This window comes from Drosophila virilis, chromosome 2 (assembly GCF_030788295.1).
Source record: "Drosophila virilis strain 15010-1051.87 chromosome 2, Dvir_AGI_RSII-ME, whole genome shotgun sequence".
Lineage (NCBI taxonomy): Eukaryota > Metazoa > Arthropoda > Insecta > Diptera > Drosophilidae > Drosophila > Drosophila virilis.
In genome coordinates this window covers 1,401,267-1,421,332 of record NC_091544.1, presented here as the reverse complement: position 1 = coordinate 1,421,332, position 20,066 = coordinate 1,401,267, and the positions used below count along the sequence as shown (strand labels likewise).

The window sequence follows — 20,066 nt, the reverse complement described above, 5'->3', positions numbered from 1 at the left end:
TTTTGCTCCCTTTTTTAATTTAAGTGTTAATGGTTTTACTATATTAGCGAAATTTGGTATAAATTTCCTATAGAAACCACATAATCCTAGAAATGATTTAATTTCTTTTGGGGTTTTTGGAATTGGGAATTTGACAATTGCTTGTATCTTGTTGGGATTTGGTTTTATACCCTCAGTTGTGATGATGTGACCGAGAAATTCAGTTTCTTTTCTCATAAACTCGCATTTATCCAACTGTAGTTTTAAGTTAGCTTCTCTAAGCTTCTTAAATACCTTTTGTAGCGACAAAATGTGTTCCTCCAATGAAGTGGAAAAAATAATAATGTCGTCTAAGTAGACCAGACAATCTTTAAAAATTAAATCTTCTAAGAGATTGTTCATACAACGTTGGAACGTTGCAGGTGCATTCTTAAGACCAAATGGCATGCGAGTGTACTCGTAATGGCCATGTTTAGTCGAAAATGCGGTCTTGGGTATTGAACCAGGATCCATTTGGATTTGGTGAAAGCCTTTGGCTAGATCAATGGTTGTGAAATATTGACATTTTCCAAGTTTGTCTAATATTTCATCCATGATCGGGATAGGGTATTTATCATTAATAGTTAGTTCATTGAGATTGCGGTAATCTATGACTAACCGGAACTTTTGCTTTCCAGATGCATCGTTTTTCTTTGGAACGATTATTACTGGTGAGCAGTAAGGGGATTTGGATTTACGTATGATATTTTGTTTTATCATATCGCTTATTTGTTTATTTACTTCCTCATCGTATATTTGAGGATATTTGTATGGACGCTTGTAAATTGGGTCCTCATGTTTTGTTAGAATTTTGTGTTTAATTGTACTAGTGAAAGTCAAATTGTCACCTTCATGGTACTGGATATCACGAAATTCATGTAAAACTTTTTTTATTTTTTCTTTTTCTTCTGAGTTTAGGTGCTCTAGCCTAAACTCATTGTTTTCTATTAATTCATTATTTATAGCGAAGTTAAATGGTCTGTCCTCTGTTGAGGGTGGATCAAGGCACTCTTGTGCGGTCATGTCCTCTTCGACCTCTTCGTCGTTATATCTAAAACAAAAGTTAAATTCTCCTAAGGTTACGGATCCTTGTGCATAGTCTATTTTTGCTTGACATGCCTCAAGGTATTCTCTCCCAATCAGAACATCATAATGCTCTGAGAAGTCGTGAATATAGAATTTTTGTTTGCTCGGACAAATTTTGCTTGCTCCTAATCGTATACTTTGTTTTAATTCAATAACACCATTTATGGTGTGAACCTTTAATGTTTCGTTGTAAACTGGAAAATTTAAGCGGTTTGTTTTCATTAGATTTATGGTTGAACCTGTGTCGATGACACATTTTAGAACTTCGTCATTCATAATCAATTTTATGAATGGATTTCTTCTGTTTGTTCCGAGGCTTGCTGATGAAAATTTTCGGATGTATCCATTTTCATCTGCCCACTGTTACTATCTCTTTGACGTTTAGTCGGAGGGTTTGGTGCATTCAAGCGTGAATGGGACTGATTTTGGTAGTTTAAGGGATTTTGGTATCTACCTTGACTTAATTTCTGTTGGAACTCGTGGTGAGCTTTCTGATTGTCTTCGGACTTATTATGCTGTTTATTTTGTGCGTGATAACTCTGATTCGTGTTGGAATAGCCACTTGAAATGGTGGTTGGGTTAGCATTTTGCTGATAATTTCCCATGTTCCTACGATTGTTATTTGGATTTCCCTGAACATTATTATTTTTAGGTTTTTCAGTAACGCTATTTTCATATAATCCCTCTCTTTGAGCTACTTGCTTTAGTTTTTGTGTCGACGTAATGTCGTGTCTGGCTAACATCATGAAAAGCCTATCTGGTAATTTTTTTGTAATAACATCTTTGATTGTGTTATTCATAGCATTTGTATAAAGGGTTGTATTGCTAGGTATATTTTCTAGTGCTAACTTATTTAAAATAACAAAAGATTTATTCTCGAGCTCCTCGATGAACTTACGGACGTTTCCTTGGTAATTCGTGTTGTATAAGCGTCGAAGGAGTTCTTCAAATGGTGTCTGCACTTTGTATTCTTCAATCAATGCGTTTCTCAGCTCCTGCCAAGTGTTGGCTGCTGTCCTTTGTGATATTCTCTGAGCATCTCCTGTGACTTGCAATTCGATGGCTCCGTATAAGATGCTATGTTGTCTAACATCTCGGGTTGGATACAGGTGTAGGATGTAATCTATCCTTTTAATGAAGGCGTTTAGTTGATCCGTTGATCCGTCAAAGCTTGGCACCTGTCTAAGTTGTGAAAGGGCCTGGTTGAGGTGTTGTTCTGATAATTCCATTGTCATCTTGGTGTAATACACTTTTTTTTGAATAGTTTTGAGTTTGTAGGTTTGAACTTTATTGTTCTTTGATTTTGCACTTTTATTTTAAGTTAAAGTTTGTGATGGATTATTGTGTAAATGTTTTTTTTTTTTTTGTGTGTGTGTCTTAAAAAGACTCAGTAATAACGTATTGCAGGGATCAAACGATATGCAAAGCCAGTCGTTATTAACTGTAGTAGCTTTATTGCCCAAAGGGTCAATATTATTAAGCTACTAATGACCCGAAGGTTCTTGTGCGGATACGTATTCGAGAAAATTTTTTATTACACTCCGACAACACTTTCGGTCGCGATTGTGCGTTAGATCTGGGAATTAATTATCCTTTAGCGATCTTTAATTTTTCCCGACGTATCCTACCGGCTGCGCCAATTAAGTTTTACACGTTAGGTTACTATAAAAAAATATATTTCAATTTATTATTTTCACTTAACGGCTACTTTTGTTGAGTACATTCAGATTTGCTTCCCGAATATGAACTGATTTATCTAACTGTTGCGGTCGCTTAGCAAACTTCGCTTTGAGAGAGTTTGAGTCAAAATTGAGTGAAGTTTGAGCTGCGTCAGCAATTATGCGTGGGATAGTACTCTGATGGGAACATTGACAGTGGCGTGATATTTAGGGTGAATTGTTTATGTCTACCAAAGGGGGACAGTTTGATCTTGACCAATGTCGATGTTATCACCAGGCTCTTTGTTTACAATATTAGAAATGTTTATAATTGTGCTTATGCTTATGTGCTAAGTTATGTTAAAGGGTGGGTGCGACTATGGATATGTCACTATATATATAGATATATATATGTATATATATACCTAGTTCAGACAAGAGTTATAGTCACCATGTAGAAAGTCTTGCGTGAAGTTCTGAAAATGGGCGCTACGAAAAAAAGGCTGTTCGTAGTCGGGTTGTATATATATATATATATATATATATGTATATATATATATATAGCTGGCAGCTTGAAACCGAAATTATATGCAATTTTGTGGGCCGCTCTTCGTGGGGTTCAAAACAGGTTTCTCAGTGGGCAATTCTTGAAGGCGTCGCTGAGCCGTTTTTTCAATTTCGCTGAAAGTACAAAACGCAAATAAATCAGTTTTGTTTTTTTTATTTTTGTTGCTTTTTTTTGCACCTGCAACCAAAGTACACAAACTTTTTACAACTTAGTAAAATTGCCTACGAAAGTGACAGGTAAATAAAAAGTTGAAAAAGGAAAGAAATGAAAAAAGAAAAAGTATAAGAAACAAGAATTACAAGTACATTTTCGGCAAGCCGAAGACGAATACCCTTGCAGACTGGCTGCGCATATTGTGAGGTTAGATCAAATATTCCCTATAAACATTCTTTGGATATGATAAAGTAGTACGAAAATGATAAGATTTTGCTCAGTTGAATGGAACCTGGTAGAAATTTATTTAATGCCTAGTTTAGAAACTTGTTGAGCTTGGAGATTTTGAAGAATGTAAACAGTAATTTCTTATAAAAACTCCTTTCACATAATAAAGTAGTCCGAAATGGTGATGAATGGAACTTGGAATACCTAGTTGAGTTAAGAAACTTGTTGATTTTGAAGATCTTGTAAAAAAAGAAAAACTATTCCCGATATTGATAAGATTCGGCTCAGATGAATGGAACCAGGAAGAAATCCTTTATGGCTTGTTTAGTTAAGAAGCTGGTTAAGCTTGGAGATTTTGAAAAATTGAGAAATATTCCCTAAAATATTCATTAAAAGAAACTATGTGATATAGAAGTCGGGCTATATATAAGCCTTTAATTAAGTAGGAATTCATAGACAAGGAATATATATAATACATTAGGATATGTTGCTCTATGAGTTACATAATCCACGACAAAAGTATAGTACCCTTTGCAAGGGTATCGAAATGAAAGAGTTAAATTTGTTGCGAGTTTTGATTGCTTTTGTTTTGTTACTTCAGCACTTTGCTAGAGGACACACAGGACAAATTTATCCTAAGGGATTTGCATTTTCTTTTCTTTTTTTTTTTTTTTTTTGTGGAAAGTATTTATTTTTTCAATTTAGCTGTGGCTTGGCAACTTTGTCGTCGGTTCGTGTTGTGGTTGTGAGCTGTGCGGCACGACATAGATGTGAGGGAGAGGGGGGCACCTACCTGGTCTGGTTCAGGTGCTTGTGAGTTGACATCGAACAGCACAACGGAAAAATGCATTAAGTGGGAAAATGTTAAGGGAAAAGAAAGAGAAAATAAAGAAACACCTAAATACTTACGAGCGTGTCTATCGAGAGCTTTGCTATAAACGGACTTCAAGAAGCTACACATAACTCACCTTTACCCCGGGGGGAGAATTGTGTGTGGATCTGTGTATCTGAGCTGCGGCTCAGATGTAGTAGATGCAGATGCAGAGATGCGTTTTTTATTGTTTGTTGTTTATCATTTGCATGTTGTACGAATATGTGCTTAATACTTAGTAGAAAACGCAGCACATTCCATTTAAGAGTAGGTATACTTAGCGTTAGAATAGTTAGGATAGACGATAGACAGCAGCACCTGCGCTTAATCAGTTAGATAGAAGGGAAAGGAAGAGGGCAAATGAAACAGGAAAGAGGAAAGGAGAGAGAGAGAGAGAGAGATAGATAGACAGTTAGATAGAGAGAGAGAGAGACACATAGAAGTTTTAGAAACATTTAGACTAACAGTCATGCCAAATCAAGTTCGCTATACGTAGTATCACAGAGAGAAAGAGAGAGAGAAGGAGAGAGAGAGAGAGAGAGAGTGTATTGGTTGTACATATGACAGAGAGAGAGAGAGAGAGAGAGAGAGAGAGCTGCTTGCCCAGGAATCAAGAAAAACCCATTGTATTATTTGTGTTTTTTTTTTCTCATATGAGTATATATTTATACATATATATCATTTTTTTTTTATTATTCATTTCGGTTTTTGTTTTTTTTTTTTTTCTTTTTAATCAAATGTTCAAAGTAACAATATAATTAATCAACTATTAACGTTTTTTTTTTTTATTAAATTGGTTTTTCGTTTTCGTTTTTCTTTTCTTTTTTTTTTTTTTTTTTGGTTTTTGTTTTTGTTTCTTGGTTTTGCTGTGTATAGAACTGCTTTCACATCTAATAATGACTTGAATGGTATAATTTTCAACATTATTTTTTTTTTATAATTTGTTCTTTTTTGTTTGATGTTTTGTTTAAATTCATTTCCCTATTTGGTTACACATATGCATAGCTATATATACATATATATATTTATATAATGTCATGTGTGTCTGTGTATGTGTGTGCGTGTGTGTGTGTGTGTGTGTATATATGCATGTATATATAGGCATGCATATGCATATATTTAATTAAATATATTCAATAATAATCTGCTTGCTATAAACTTTCCGATATACATATACATACATTATCATAACTATATATATGTAATATTAAACGTCAAAACAAAAAAATTCATCTGAACCATTTTTAACATTTTTTTTTTCGTCTTTAACATTTATGATTTACGTTAAAATTCTTTCGTTATGATTGAATAATATGTGTTGTATATATATTTTTTTTTGTATAAGTTTTTTCTTGTATTTTGAATGCTTGATTCGTTTTTTTCCTTTTTTGGTTTTTATTTCGTAAACAATTAAAGTGAACTTCAATATCATATATATATGTTTTTGAAAGAACGCAATAGAGATATTTCCTTTATAGAATCTAGTTAAACATTTCGCTATATGTAAGTATGTTAAGTAGAAAGCATTTTCTCGTTTAGATTTAAGAGCTAAGAATTGGAAAGAGCATAAGACTTAGGTTCGGTAAAACTAGTAAAATCTGTTGCTTTTTGGGGAAAATATACTTATATATATATATACATATATCTGTATATATATATATATATATTTATATGTATTTAGAGTAGAATAGTAGTTAGCATTAGGCTAGGCTCTAGGCGTAGTAGTTGCAGTAAGTAGTTTGAAGTTAAAGATCTTAAGCTTCCTTCGGATATAGTATCTATGCGCTTTTCATAGGAGCCACTGTAAGGCATTCAATCGTTCGATCGTTCCCGACATTTCTTGTCCGGAGCGACGGGGGGCACTAGGGAATTGCTTTATTAGATTGACAGAGATTGAGATTGGCGTGAATGCAGCCCGAAACTAGTTAGTTCTTTTGTTGCCGTTAATCAGAAGATTTAAGTGAAACAGTGTTGAACAACACACAAAATATTGGTAAAGTGAAAGCCTGTTGCAAGTGAAACTGTGTTGAAAAACACGGAAAAGATAGGTATAAGAAAGTGCGTGTCGTTCAGAAAAGGACATAGTATAATTTCTTGGTTATTTTTTGAATTTTCTGTAAGTCAGAAGATGAAAATTCAGCAGTGTTGAACAACACTCAAAGCCTATGTTGAGCGAAACAGTGTTGAGCAACACACAAAGTATTGGTTCACTGAAAGCCTGTGGCATTCAGGCAGGGACATAATATAAATTCTCGGTATTTTTCTTTTTTTGGTTTTCTGTTTAATATTGTTTTGTATTAATGTTGATTGTTCATTATGATACTGTTGTGATATATCATACCATCTATATATATATTTGTGTATATATATATATATGTATATATATATATATATTAGCTATATTCACTATATGGTATTTACTGTAATATGTAAATTGTACATTTATTTTTTTGGTATTTTATTTTTGTTGGAACTGTACATAACTTTTAACATTTACAACACCATATTTCTTGGCTATTTAAATGCATGTGACTATATGATGTGTGTATGTGTGTGTGTGGGTGTGGGTGTGTGTGTATTTCGTGAGTGTGTGTGTGTCTGTGGGACTGTGACTGTGAACTATGCAAAGGAAGTAAATGAAAATTTACACAACGTTTAGAAATAATGGTGTGGTATTTTGTTGGTAATTTTTTGGTATTTTGTTGGTATTTTTTGTTGGTTCTGTTTTAAAAAATGGTTTTTCTTTATAATATATAGTTAATATAAGGTTACTTCTGTAGTAGATGTAGGTTGTTGTTGTTGTTGTACTTGTACTGGTTGTTGTTGTTGTTTTCTTGTGCTGTTGTTGTTGTTGTTGTTGATGATGATACGAGTGGTATATCATATTAAACACCGAGAGTACATATGTCTGAAAGAGACCAGCGAGTCGTAGTTGTTGGGGTGAAGATTTTGGTAGAGTTGTTGTTGTTGTTGTTTCGTGTTGTTGTTGTTGTTGTTGTATTTTTAGGCAGAGTAGTAGTAGTAGTAGAAGTGGCGCAGATTAAAGATTCAAAAGAGTGTTTCAAATCAAAAGAAGAGAGAGAAAGAGAGAGAAAGACACCAGAGAAAGAGAGAGAGAGAGATATAGAGAATGCAGTGTGATTAAAACATTTATTCATATGTATTTATATATATATTTATATATATTGGATAAGTAGGTAATATAAAAATAATAATAAACGAAAAAAACTTCGAACTTCGACTAGCCGAAGTTGAAATGTCCTTTCCAAATGTTTCTGTTTAATAATAAAATTTTATATGTATATATATAATATTAATTTTTCTTATATTTTTGGTTATCTCTATAAGGCATACTACAGGCGGATGTAAAGACGGATTTTGAGCACAATGTTTGGAAAGGGCATGTTGGTACAGAAAGGTGTGATATATATAGTTATATATTGTTAGCATACATACGAGTGATCGAGTAATCGATAAACGATAGACCAACGATACACGATATACGATATAATTTCACATACAATCATTAAATATAATTGAGATAAATTCGACTCGTATCTGTGCAACTGTCTGTATATATATATATAGGTTGATATCTGTACATTCATGCATACAATATTGCATTCTGTACCAGGTGAAGTGTACTTTTTTTATTTTCATGTTGTTTGGTGAAACATCGTATTATATATACAATCAGAAGTGGCATATGTTTTGTGGGTATATAATGGATGTAGGCGAGTACCTACCCTTGACAACTTTACAAAGTCGGAGCAGACAACAGAGTTATATCTATATATATATATATAGTATATATATATTTATACATATATATAGTATTTGTTTGAGGGTTCCGTCTTTTGATCCTTGGTTTTGTATGTATTATGGCATTACGTATTGTATGTCTGTTAGTATTTCGAGGAGTATTTTTCTCTGCACTTTAAAGCATGCATATGCGTTTCGGTATTTTTTTGGTTTGTTTATGTCTGCATTTTAGGGGGGGCGGGGGGCGTGGCAAAAATGTATGCTAAATGTATCACAGCAATATGCTCTCGAACTGCCTAGCGTTTTCTTACGAACTATTGTCCTTCGGCTAATTGGCTACAATATAAAGTATTATCTAAGTTTATATACTTTCACTTTCGGTATTTTTTCATTTTTTTTTTTTTAGTTAAACTTTATTGCCTACTGTATAATTGTGAACTTAACAAATATAAGTATATATATATATTTCATGTAATTAAGGAAACTGAAACTCAAGTATTGTAAGGTTTAATGTATATAGATTTAGTATTTAGATTTAGGTATATTTTGGGGGTTTACTTACATTTCAGAAGCATCAATCAGTATGTTCAGTAAGTATCTCAAATAGCTTAGAATGTCTCAATTGTTGTGTTGTGTATTTTGTTTTGTTTTTTTTTTAATATTTTTTTTGTATAGGAAAGAAACAAAATGTTACAGCTGTTAGGAAAAATATCTCTTGAGCTTAATAAACAAACGGATCGTGAGTAATTGAGTTAAATTTAATTTTGGTTTTGTTTTTGTCTTTTGGTTAAATCGTTTCGAGTACCAACGATGAGGTTTTTTTTGTTTGTTTTTTACCATCTCTGCAGTCAATTTTGTTAGCGAATATTCACATTGGGGAAAATTTAGCTTGAATTCGTGTCGGAAATATATCAACAATAGAAGAAGCTGGCGTTTGTTTTATATATATATATTTATATATATATAATAGGCTAGTGTATCGTATTATAGAGCTTGGTATCCAGATAAATCCTTTCGGGTATATAGATAGGTATTTTTGTGTGTGTGTGTTATTAAAGTCCAAAAAAGAGATTTTCAGCAACGTATTTCGACGGTTCGACATGGTTCAGCAACACCTCCATTAAATCTGTTTCTGTTTCTGTCTCTGTCGCACCAATCGCAGTTTTTTTTTAGTTTCGATTTCGAATTCGATCTCGAACTCTTTATCGTTATCGTTATCGTAAATTTCGCAATGCTATCAACTAAACAACGGTTATGCATTTTCTTTTTTTTTTTTTTCATTTTTTTTCTTTTTTTTTGGGGCTTTGAGTATATTACATTATCATCGAAGCAAAAGTGATTTGAATATTATTAAAGGCGTTTACTATATTTCGTTTATACATAATTTGGTTTATGCTTTAACTACTTTAAAATTCAATAGGATTTCACCGTCCTGTTTTCATACATACATATGTTTAATTTTCATTGAATTTGCATCGTTTTTATTATTATTATTATGCTATTTGTTTTATTATTGGCTTTCGTTTTAATTGTTTTAATTGTTATGATATAATAATAGTATATAATCCTTATGCTTCACATAACCTCAATTATTGCGGCGTTTTATATATTCTTTGGTTGATTTATTGCTGCCGAATTAGGAGTCGGGTTTATAAGTATGGTAAATAGAATATTAGTTTATGCTTTTTCCATATTATGCAGAACGTTTCGAACATAATATTTGTTTGTTTTTTGCTTCTTTGCTTGCAACTTTATATTAATAGCAACAAATTGAAGTTGAGTGTGATTTAAATCAATTGCATTTGATCGGTTTTTTTTTTGGTTAACTCAGTTATTATTTTTGAATTCGGATATTATTATGGTTATTATTATTTTATATATCATTTATGATGACTGACATATCACTGCATGACACATTTTCCCTCTATTTGAGTTTTTAGCTCATTTACTTGCGTTTCTATTTGATTTTTCAGTTCTGTAAAAAGAAATTGAGTATGGAAACAGCAATAAATAAGCATATTTTGTAGAGTAGACTACAAATGTTATGTATGTTCAACTGGTATATGTATATGTATTTTTTTTTTTCATTTTTTAATGGATGCTCATGTTAACTAACATAGCGCAACGGGACGTCGCGTAACGTATTTGAGTGCAACTGTTAACTGTACGGTAGCCATATAATCATATATATAATTGGTCTAAATGAAAATAGGTATAAGTATATTTATGCTTGGAATCAAAGAGACATCACTCAAAATGCAATGCAGCAGGTGTAGAGTCGGGGACGCAGGTGGAGGCGGGCGGGAGTTTTAATAAATTAAATGCTTATATTTCTGCTTGCCAAATCATAATTGCAATTAGTGTAGCATATATATAACGTAATCAGAGTCTGTAATGTAATCGTGTCGAGTACTCATGTAATTAACAGTGTAACAGAAAGTACTCATGTAATTAACAGATAGACAAAAGTAGAGGGAGAGAGAGAGAGAGAGAGTGAGAGTGAGAGAGAGCGTAAGAGAGAGTCACAGTTAGTCGTGTGAGTGTGATAGCGATAGGATAGATGGCGTGGGAGTTGTGCGTGTGAAGAGAGTGGAGAGAAATACACATACATAGACGGCATATGCATTATATATATTTCACATAGCATTATGTTAAATACATATACTACATACGGATTAAAGGAGAAAGAGAATAAACAATTGCAAGAGGGAAAAAGTTGATAGATACGATATTTGTTTTTGTTTTGTTTTTCTTTTGGTTTTACTAAGTTTATTTATGTTTTGATTACGTTTTGTTAGCATAAAACACAATTAGCGAAAAGTTTTCATCAAGTTCAGTTTGGATATTTAGTTTTTTTTTTTTTTTCTTTTTGTTATGCGTGTTTAGTTTTCAAATGTAATTCGAGCGCACAAGCCATGGAAATAAAGTTTGTTGGTTTTATTTTAAGTTTGGTTTTAGTTTTAAGAGAAATCATATAAAGTTCTATTTATAAGTTAGTTAGAGTGCAGTTGGTGAGTTTTTGATGTTGTTAAAGGATAAACAAAGTTTCGTTTGTAAAAAATAGAAATATAATGTAAGTATAATCGAATAACTATAACTACCAGACCTCAACTCTAAACCCAGCCTCGTTACGGGCATACCCCTAATCTAATATCTTTTATTTTCGTACTGGACTCGTGTGTGTGTTTTTTTCTTCTTCATATTTGTATATGTTGTGAGTTTTACGGAAACACTTGAGTATTGTATTCAATCTGACAAAGGGTTTCTCAATAGAGTTTGACAGATAGTTTGATAGAGAGAGCGAGCGAGAGAGAGAGAGAGCGAGATAGAGCGAGAGAGAGAGAGATAGAGAGTGAGTCGGGTGTAAAAGATGAATTACAAATGCAAGAGCTTGCAATTAGTTTACCACACACAGAAATATTTTTAATGAATTTTCGCACTTACCTTAGTCTAATATTAAACCTAAGTACAAAGACGACAATCTTTCAATTGTCTACACTAACATCAATTAATTAATTTATTCGATTTGCAACCCAGTTTCGAATACAACACATATTTCTTATAGATATAGGTATATACCATTTAAAAAAGGATAAACCGAATGAAATACTCGAGAAGAAATAAAACGAGATGATTCAAAACAGAATGAAAACTAAATCAATTAAATGAGAGAGAGAGAGAGAAAGAGAGCGAGAGCGAGAGAGCGAGAGAAAGAGAGAATGGAGTGCACACTTGATAGAGATTGTTCATTCGTTGCTTTAAAGTTTGATTAGTTGATAGTTTTAGAGTTTAGTTAGTAGATACGATTAGTTTAGAGCTTACATACGCACAGGAAACATAGTACAGATACATATATAGTAGTAGTAATTAGTAGGTAGTATTAGAGAGAGATAGAGATAGCTTGACAGTAGCTATATAGTTTTACGAGCACGAGTAGATAGATAACGACACATAGATACTCACACACACACACACAGACACACACACACACACATACTACTTTCAAGCGCCGTGGTGTTTATTGTTTTTTATTTTCTTTTTTTGTGTTGTTTTTTATTGTTGTATTTTGTTGTTGGTTTTGTTGACAGCCGCTTGAAAAAAACATTTTTGAATACATAAAAATAATAAATAGTACAAAAATACATCAAAAACAAGAGAGCGAGAGAGCAAGAGAGTGCTCATACAGTTACACACAGTTACTAGGGAGAGAGAGAGCGAGAGCAGTTTAGCCGCGACTTGGTGAATTTAATATTATATAGATTAGCATATTTCTAGTTTAAAGACCAGTTGAAGATAGTATATACATATACATAGATACATTTGAGTACGAGTGCTACATATAGACGGGGCCGGATTTTGTAAATTGAAACATCTCTGACTTACTTGTAAAATCGTCGAGCTCCTCCTGCTCGGCCTCGGCGGCCAGCTCCTCGGGCGTCTTCTTTTTTCGCATCAACGGATTTGGCTCCTCCTGTGGCATTGCCTCGACAATTTCCTCCTTTTTCTTGATGTTGTACTGTAAGAGTGTTTGGCCGAGTGCCATATGCAAATTGTATATATCTGAGTGTCTGTCTGAGTGTCTGTGTGTTTCTGTATTGTGTGTGTGTGTGTGTGTGTGTGTGTTTATACAGTGAAAGCTCTAATAACGGACAGCGAATGCTTGAACTCCAATCTTCTGGCGGCAGAGCGGAAAATCAATTCGAATTTGGAATATTTATATATAGCCGGACTTGTAAATAAAATGTTAGCAAAAATTAGAAAATTGCTCTGGGTTATTTCTTTGCCTGAGCGTTGAACCAGCAAGCGGCAGTTCGCTGGCTCAAATTCAGAAATTCATGAGGTAGGAAGAATATACCAAAAAGGGTTTTCTTAGATTTACATTCTTGCTTTTCATTTTCTATTTCTTGAAGAACTACCTCAACTGTTCGCTAAAGCGAGCTTTCACTGTACAGCTTAAATCGCATATTGTCCATTTATTCACTTGTTTAACACTTTGTCACTTGGCACATTTTTACTCGTTGTCTGGGTCCTTTGTAATTCAATCTGACTCCGTTAGGGAGTCGCTCGTGAAAGGACTCCCTACTAGAGTCAATTTGAACTGCGGCAGGAATTCACGCGTCGCACTTGGCCTGGATCTTAATCGAATCGCATTGAATTTTGCTTACCTTGTCACGTATGTCCTGTCTCATCTTTTCGCGCTCCTCCTCCATCTTTCGGTGCTTCTCCTTGCGCCGCTCCTCGGCCTCGCGTATGGCCTCTTGGCGCTCTCTCTCCTCCTCCTCTGCCTTTTCCTTGTCGTCGCCATCATCGCCACCATCGCCTCCTACAGCGCCTGCACAAAGATGCAAAGAAATCGGTTTTAGTATAATTATGCTGAGTTTATTTTATGTGTGTTTACTGTACAGTATACACTATAACGCAGCTGATTATGTCTGCTGATCTAGTCCAATCAAAATCGGTCATGACCAATTTTAGCTTGACATTTTGACTCTGATTCATAGATTGTAACAACTACTTGGCTCTACACTGCAAATTAAAAACTTCAAGTTTTTCTACTTAAATCAAGTGCGTTTGCACTTGTTGTCAGAATCCAGCCAAATTCGACAACAAAGTTTGCGATTTAAGCAGATTTTCTTCGAAATGTCGAATTACATTTCAGTTGAGAACATTTCCTGCGTATTTTAAGTATGTTACTTATTTAAATAAGTATGCTGTGCTTAAGCTTAAGATTTCTTAAACTGAGAACGAAATTCTCGTCACAAGAAGTTTTTTTCAGTCATAGTTGAATTTAGATTATTTGCTTGCTTGTTTTAAGCATGTAAATTCTTGAAGTAAATATTTGGGACCTTAAATTTAATTGACTGGGAACAACTTTTTGTAGATTTCTAAATACATAACCTATGAAATGTACGCTTGCTAAGAACATTTTATGCTTGTTTTTAGTATCAACATTTTTGCTATATTAATTTAAGAATAAAGAGTACTTGGAATTTTTGCCAAGTGTAGTCTGGTCTCTGGGGTTGCGGCTGGTCTGGGTTGCCACTGATAGCTGGGGCTAATCGGGCTGCCAGTGGAAACGCGATTAGTTGGGCGGCAGCATTGAAAGCGACGCGACGCGACGCGACGCACAAACGTGCCACAAAAGACTTCGCTGCGGAAGTGGAATTGTGGGCAATTTCCGGTGATTTGCATTCGATGCGACCTTTCAAACGCTTTGACCTCAAAGTGTGACCAGGGTCAGTTACAGTGACAGCTACATTAACAGTTGGCCATAGCCATTCTCAGCTTGAAGCTAGTGGCAGCCGGTCGAGGCAGCAAATGTCTGTGCAACTATTCTTTCTCGTGTTGTGGTTGTTGCATGCCGCTTGCGGCAACAGCCCGGACAACGATGTGCTGCGCTTTGGCGAGCAGCTGGAGCAGCTGCTGGACAAAACGCGTTCGCCCTGTCAGGACTTTTATGGCTATGTCTGCGGGCGTAGCGCGAATGGGAATCAAACGCTGCGCCGCCAGCAGGAACAGCAGCGCTTCCAGCAGCTGTTGCGCGCAGCCAATCCCATCCAGCTGCTGGACATGGAGCGGCAGCTATTGAACTTTTACAAGTCCTGCGAGAACACGCGCACCGTGGACTCGCTCAAGTCCTCGCTCCTGTACAGAAGCAGCGGCGGCTGGCCCGTTCTGGACGCCGGCAGCAATCGGACGGCGCTGGGCTGGCTGGCATTGCTGGGCCAGTTCCATGAGATGGGTGCGCCATACTTTTTCGAGAGCAGCATCAGCATGCAGTCGAATCAGCGGCTGGTCACACTGCAGCCGGATCTGACCAGGCGGCACACGTTGCGCAAGTTCGAGCAGCGTGTGGGCGAGCTGCTCCAGAGCTTTGGCGTGGAACAGAGTCGCGCCCATGTCGCCGCGCTGGAGGTGCTCAGCCTCGAGCGCAGTCGTCGCGACATTATCAAAACCGAACGCATCGACGACCAGGTGCAGTTCAGCTATGCCAACTTCAAGCGCTCGACCATTGGCAACATTTCGATGTCGCGCCTCGACTGGGACGGCTACTTTCGGCGGCTGCTCGGCGGCAAGACGCTGCAGCCGACGGATGCGATTGTCGTCAAGCAGCTGCCACGCCTCGTCGACTACATGCAGCTGCTCCAAAATACTAGCATGCATCGCCTGCTCAACTGGATTTGGATTGATTATCTGATGGGTGCGTATACGTAATATTTTAGCACATTCGCGTCGTGCAAAATTCTTAATACTCTGTTCCCAAGTAGAACAGGGGCATATTGCCTTAGTGCTATCAGAAATGTGTCCGTCTGTCTGTCTGTTTGTATTTTTGTCTTTTTCCCGATAACCTGATGGGTGCGTATACGTAATATGTGAAAACATTGCTCATACGCGACGTGAACGGGTCAGATTCTTAATAGTCTGTTTAAAAACGATGCAATTTGGGCTATCATCTGACTTCTTCTAGATAATCTCATGGGCGCGTATACGTAATATGCGAAGATTCTTAATACTCTGTTCGCAAAACGAATTGGGTATTATTGCCTTAGTGCTAGCAGCAGTGTGTCCGTCTGTCTGTCTTTGTTATTGTCTGTCTTCTAAATTATCTGATAGCTGCGTATACGTAATATGCGAACACATTACTCATACGCGACGTGAACGGGCAAGATTCTTCATCTATTCGTTTGTCTGTCTGTCTATCTTATTTCCTGTCAGTCTGTCCGTTTGTCTGTCAGTCTGTCTCTCGCTTGACACCTTAATTAAGTAAATGCTGAAGACATTCCTAACACTCGGGGCACGAAGTTTACAAGTCACGGTGAGGGGGCGACAGTTGAAGAGTCACTAAGAAAACTAAGAAAACTCTTTTCTGTCTATCTTTCTGGCTTGCCTCTAGTCTCTCAGTTTCAATTACTTCTAATTACTTACTAATTACAGTTATATATAATTGTAATTACATATTCGACATTATAGACATTTTAGACACATATAAGACACTTCATATCAATATCGGACAACTATATCTTATGCTCCTTAGAAACAATTGGGCCAACGATTAGTTTCTTTTCTCATTTCTTCTCACATTTCTGCAAGCATTTTCTCTATGTATATAAGTTTTGGCATGCTAACAGAGTATTGCACGGACGGTGCTGCCCGACTCAAATTGTCAAACGTATTATTGTTTTCTGCCTTGCAGACATCTCTGCCGCCGACTGCCAGCAGCTGGCTGAGGCCTATGCCGGCGACGTCTATGCGCATCTGCTGCAGCGCCTGAGCTCGGATCGGGTGCAGCTGACGCACATGTACGCGGCGATGGGTCGGGCCTACAAGGAGCAGCTGTCGGGCAGCGTGTGGATCGACGAGATCTCCGAGCAGGGCTCGCAGCGTTTTCTCAGCCAGCTGATGCACGTGCTGCTCAACGGAGACGCGCGCCTGGATGCCGCCTACCAGCCGCTGCAGCTGGGCCGGCGCAGCTTCTATCGCAACATGGAGAAGCTGCGGCGCTTCCAGCACAGCCGCCAGCCGCCCAGCGCCGCGGCGCTGCAGCTGCGCCAATACGCGCAGATCTTCGAGACAATTAACGGGCTGCTGGCCAAGCAGCAGCAGAGCCTAAGCGCGCCGCTCAACTATGTGCTGCTGTCGGAGCGCTTGGGGCGTCATCTGGTGGCCGCCGGCAGCAGCAGTCGCACGCCCGGCGCCTGGCGCAGCTCCGACTCGGAGCAGCAATTTGCCCAGTTCCAGAACTGCAGCCAAGCGGGCAGCAACACCAACGCCCACGAGCTGCTGCTCAGCATGTGGGCGCAGCGCCTGGCGGGCAGCTGCTACAAGCTGTGGCTAACGGGACAACAGGCCGCAGTCGCCAGTTTGAATCCGCAGCTGACCGTCGGCCGGCTGCAGTTGACGCTGCAGCGGCTGTACTTTGTGGGCAGCCTGCTGGTGGAGTGCCCGCGCGAGGGGCTGCCAGGGCAGCAGGAGCGCAAGCGGCAGCTGCAGCACGCGCTCTTGCGTAACACGCCCGAGTTCAGCGAGGCCTTCAGCTGTCGGCCAGGCGATGCGCTCTACGCGCAGCAGCAGCGCTGCCCGCTCGCTGCAAACGCGTGACAAGAAAAAAAAAAAAAATGTGAAGAGAAAAGGAAACGTGGAAAACTTGGACATTGGCCTGTAGTCAACTTGAATGCATAATAAATGGATTGAAATGTGAAACAGACTGAAAAAGTTGTCAGAATTTCAACCTTGAACTTTTTTCATCAGCATGCCTAAAAATCAATATATTTAACCCGCATTGTAAACAAATGGCAAGACGAGTAGGGTAGGGTGGGAGGGGGCTGTATGATTGATTTTGTGTGCTCTTCAGCATATGCTTACGTTTACAGTGTCTGTATATGTATAAAATGAAATAAGAAAAAAAAATATTTGTTAGTTTTTGTGACTTACATTTAGCAGAGAGTATTCAGTTACAGTTGTTTTTTTTTTTTTTTAGGAAAGAGAGCGTTACAGACAGAGAGATAAAGAGAGAGAGAGAGTTTTGAGCGAAAGAGTTGAAAATGAAATTAAAGTGCACACAACACCGAAAATAACATTTAAAAACTTCTCTTCCTTTCGGTTTAACTGTTTTTTTTTTATGTTTTTTTGTTGTTTTGCATACCAATGAAATTCATGATTTCGTGACGCTTTTAGGCCAATGCTATCTCTCCGTGCTGCTGGCTTTTTGTTGGAAACACGCGACTACGTTAAATGCAGCCACCGCTGCCGCTGCCGTTGTGGTTACGACTGGCCAGTTACAGTTACAAGCGTCAACGCATTGCCGCACCGCACCACACTGTACACTGTGTGCCCAGGCGCGTCTGCTGCAACTGTGACACACTGACGCTGCGCTTTCGTCTTCGTCTTCGTGCGCTGCCATCGTGCCGAACTTCGTTTCGACTCGTCGGCTCTGACATCGTTTGCTGTGCTTGTGTCCGCTTGCGTTGCCATGTCTACCAAATCGATTTGCTCGTGCAGCGGTAAAACGAAGTGCGTACCCGGCCACGAGCGCACACGAACTGAACGCACAAAAACTGAACTTGACTTGACTGTTGCCGACTTTTAAGCGACGACGCACTCGGTTACGTCAGCTGCCTGAGAGAACTTCAGTCGCAGAAGTGCAAAGCTGGAGTAGGAGTCAGACCAGCAAACGCTGGGCTTTTTATGCCCAAGCGTCGCAGTCGTTGACGCTGTCGCTGTCGCTGTCGCCGTCGCAGTCGCAGTCGCTGTCGCTGGACCACATTGTGTGTGTTGACCCAAGCGCAGGGGGTTGACTCCTGTTAACTGTTAACTGTGAGCCTTGCAGCGCCTGCGCATAACTAGCATAGACTTTGGCTTTGCGTCTGATAACAGCAGCAGCAGCAGCAGCAGCAGCAGCCGCCGCAGTCTCGCTCTAATTATTGTTGTCGCACTCGGGCAGCGCGGCTGGCGTCAATGATGCTGCTGCTGCACAGCCTCCCGATGTGACAGCGCAAACGCAATAGAAAATTCCCACGCGCTGCTCTTGAGCGCTTTTCTGCAAAAGTCGCCAAAGGGGCGGCGCGCTGCCCAAGGGGTTTAGCTGGCTGGCTACTGACCACATTTTGCTGCTGCTATTGCGTCGACTGCGACAGCGACGGCCGCTATCTCTGCCGCTGCCTCTGCCGCTGCCTCTGCTGCTGCCTCTGCTGCTGCATGTCTCTGCTGCTGTGCTAAAGGCAACGCACATTAAATTGAATTTATAGTCATCAATTTGCTGAATAGCTGCGTGAATTAACTTTTTCTTCTCTTCTTTTTTTTTTAAGGGTATTCGCCTTGATTTGTGTAGCTGTCCATTTATTGTTTTCTTAAATCAGTCCAATGTATTTTATAATAAAAATTGATTTGCCCCCCCCTCGCAACAAAATGGTGTCAAATTGTTTTACAGCCAAAAGGCAAAATATACCCGATTCACCCTCAGCAGCAGGCCACCTCCCACCCCTGACTGCGTACTGTTGCGCTTTTATGAGACTTTTGTAATTTGCTTTATGAACTTTATGAACTTCCTTTTATGCCATTTGGCGCTTTCCGTTGTTCAGGACCAGCTTCTGCTGCTGCCCACCTTCTGCTCTGCTTTATTTGTGGCTGCAACTGACTCTTGTTTTAAGAGCACCTCTCTACACACATACACACATACACACATACATACATATATCTGGTTATATGCATGCACTGCGCGCAAAAGGGTTTAATAAATGGGATATTGTTCGCTTTATGCTTCAGTTTCAAAGGTATTTAGTTTTAAAATACTTTTTAAATTAAGTTTGTACTAAAATAAATTAAAGTACACTAACTTTTGTTGATTTTCTCTGGGTATATTAAAATGTGAAAACTCTTTAAATTGAGTCTTACATTTTTTTTTTGATTGAAAATTTCGATATTTAATAAAAGCATGCGCCAAAGGGGGAGTTACTTGTTTGTACAATAACCCTGCCTTATTTTCTCTGAGTGTATGTATGTACTCTCTCAAGTTTGGAGTTGTTCATTGCATGTTAAGAACTCGTCGCAACTCAATTAAAAACTAATCAAGCCTATTGTAATATAATTATCGTGACAGTATAATTAACACCGCTTGTGCATGCTGCCACGCCCAACCCCCCCTATTTAGCAGCTTTTCTTCATTTTCCGCAGCTCTTTTTTTGCGCATTCTTCTTCCTGCCTTATTTATTTTTTTTTTTTTTGC

At 38.0% G+C, this 20,066-nt stretch overlaps 2 protein-coding genes across 10 annotated transcripts in view; one reads left to right on the top strand and one right to left on the bottom strand.

Annotated features, from left to right (window-relative positions):
- Positions 1 to 3,341: 3,341 nt before the first annotated feature.
- cpx (synaptic transmission protein complexin) overlaps positions 3,342 to 20,066 on the bottom strand; it is a 34,970-nt gene continuing 18,245 nt past the window's right edge. For 4 of the 9 annotated variants that reach the window (XM_032438996.2, XM_032438995.2, XM_015169442.3 and 1 more), the window contains 4 exons: positions 13,510 to 13,667; positions 12,728 to 12,860; positions 8,907 to 10,319; positions 5,393 to 7,490 (listed from right to left, as the gene is read on the bottom strand). In XM_032438996.2, coding sequence (XP_032294887.1) covers positions 10,246 to 10,319; positions 12,728 to 12,860; positions 13,510 to 13,667 — 365 coding nt within the window. In that variant the 3' untranslated portion in view covers positions 5,393 to 7,490; positions 8,907 to 10,245. Of the gene's footprint in view, positions 3,444 to 5,392; positions 7,491 to 8,906; positions 10,320 to 12,727; positions 12,861 to 13,509; positions 13,677 to 17,987; positions 18,171 to 20,066 lie in introns of those variants that run through there. The other 5 variants (XM_015169440.3, XM_015169439.3, XM_002058462.4 and 2 more) reach the window with 5 other exon arrangements.
- Positions 14,423 to 17,492, top strand: Nepl11 (Neprilysin-like 11). Its single transcript, XM_002058463.4, has 2 exons — positions 14,423 to 15,545; positions 16,539 to 17,492. The coding sequence occupies exons 1-2, from the start codon at positions 14,663 to 14,665 to the stop codon at positions 17,441 to 17,443; spliced, it is 1,788 nt and encodes a 595-aa protein (XP_002058499.1). The 5' UTR covers positions 14,423 to 14,662; the 3' UTR covers positions 17,444 to 17,492.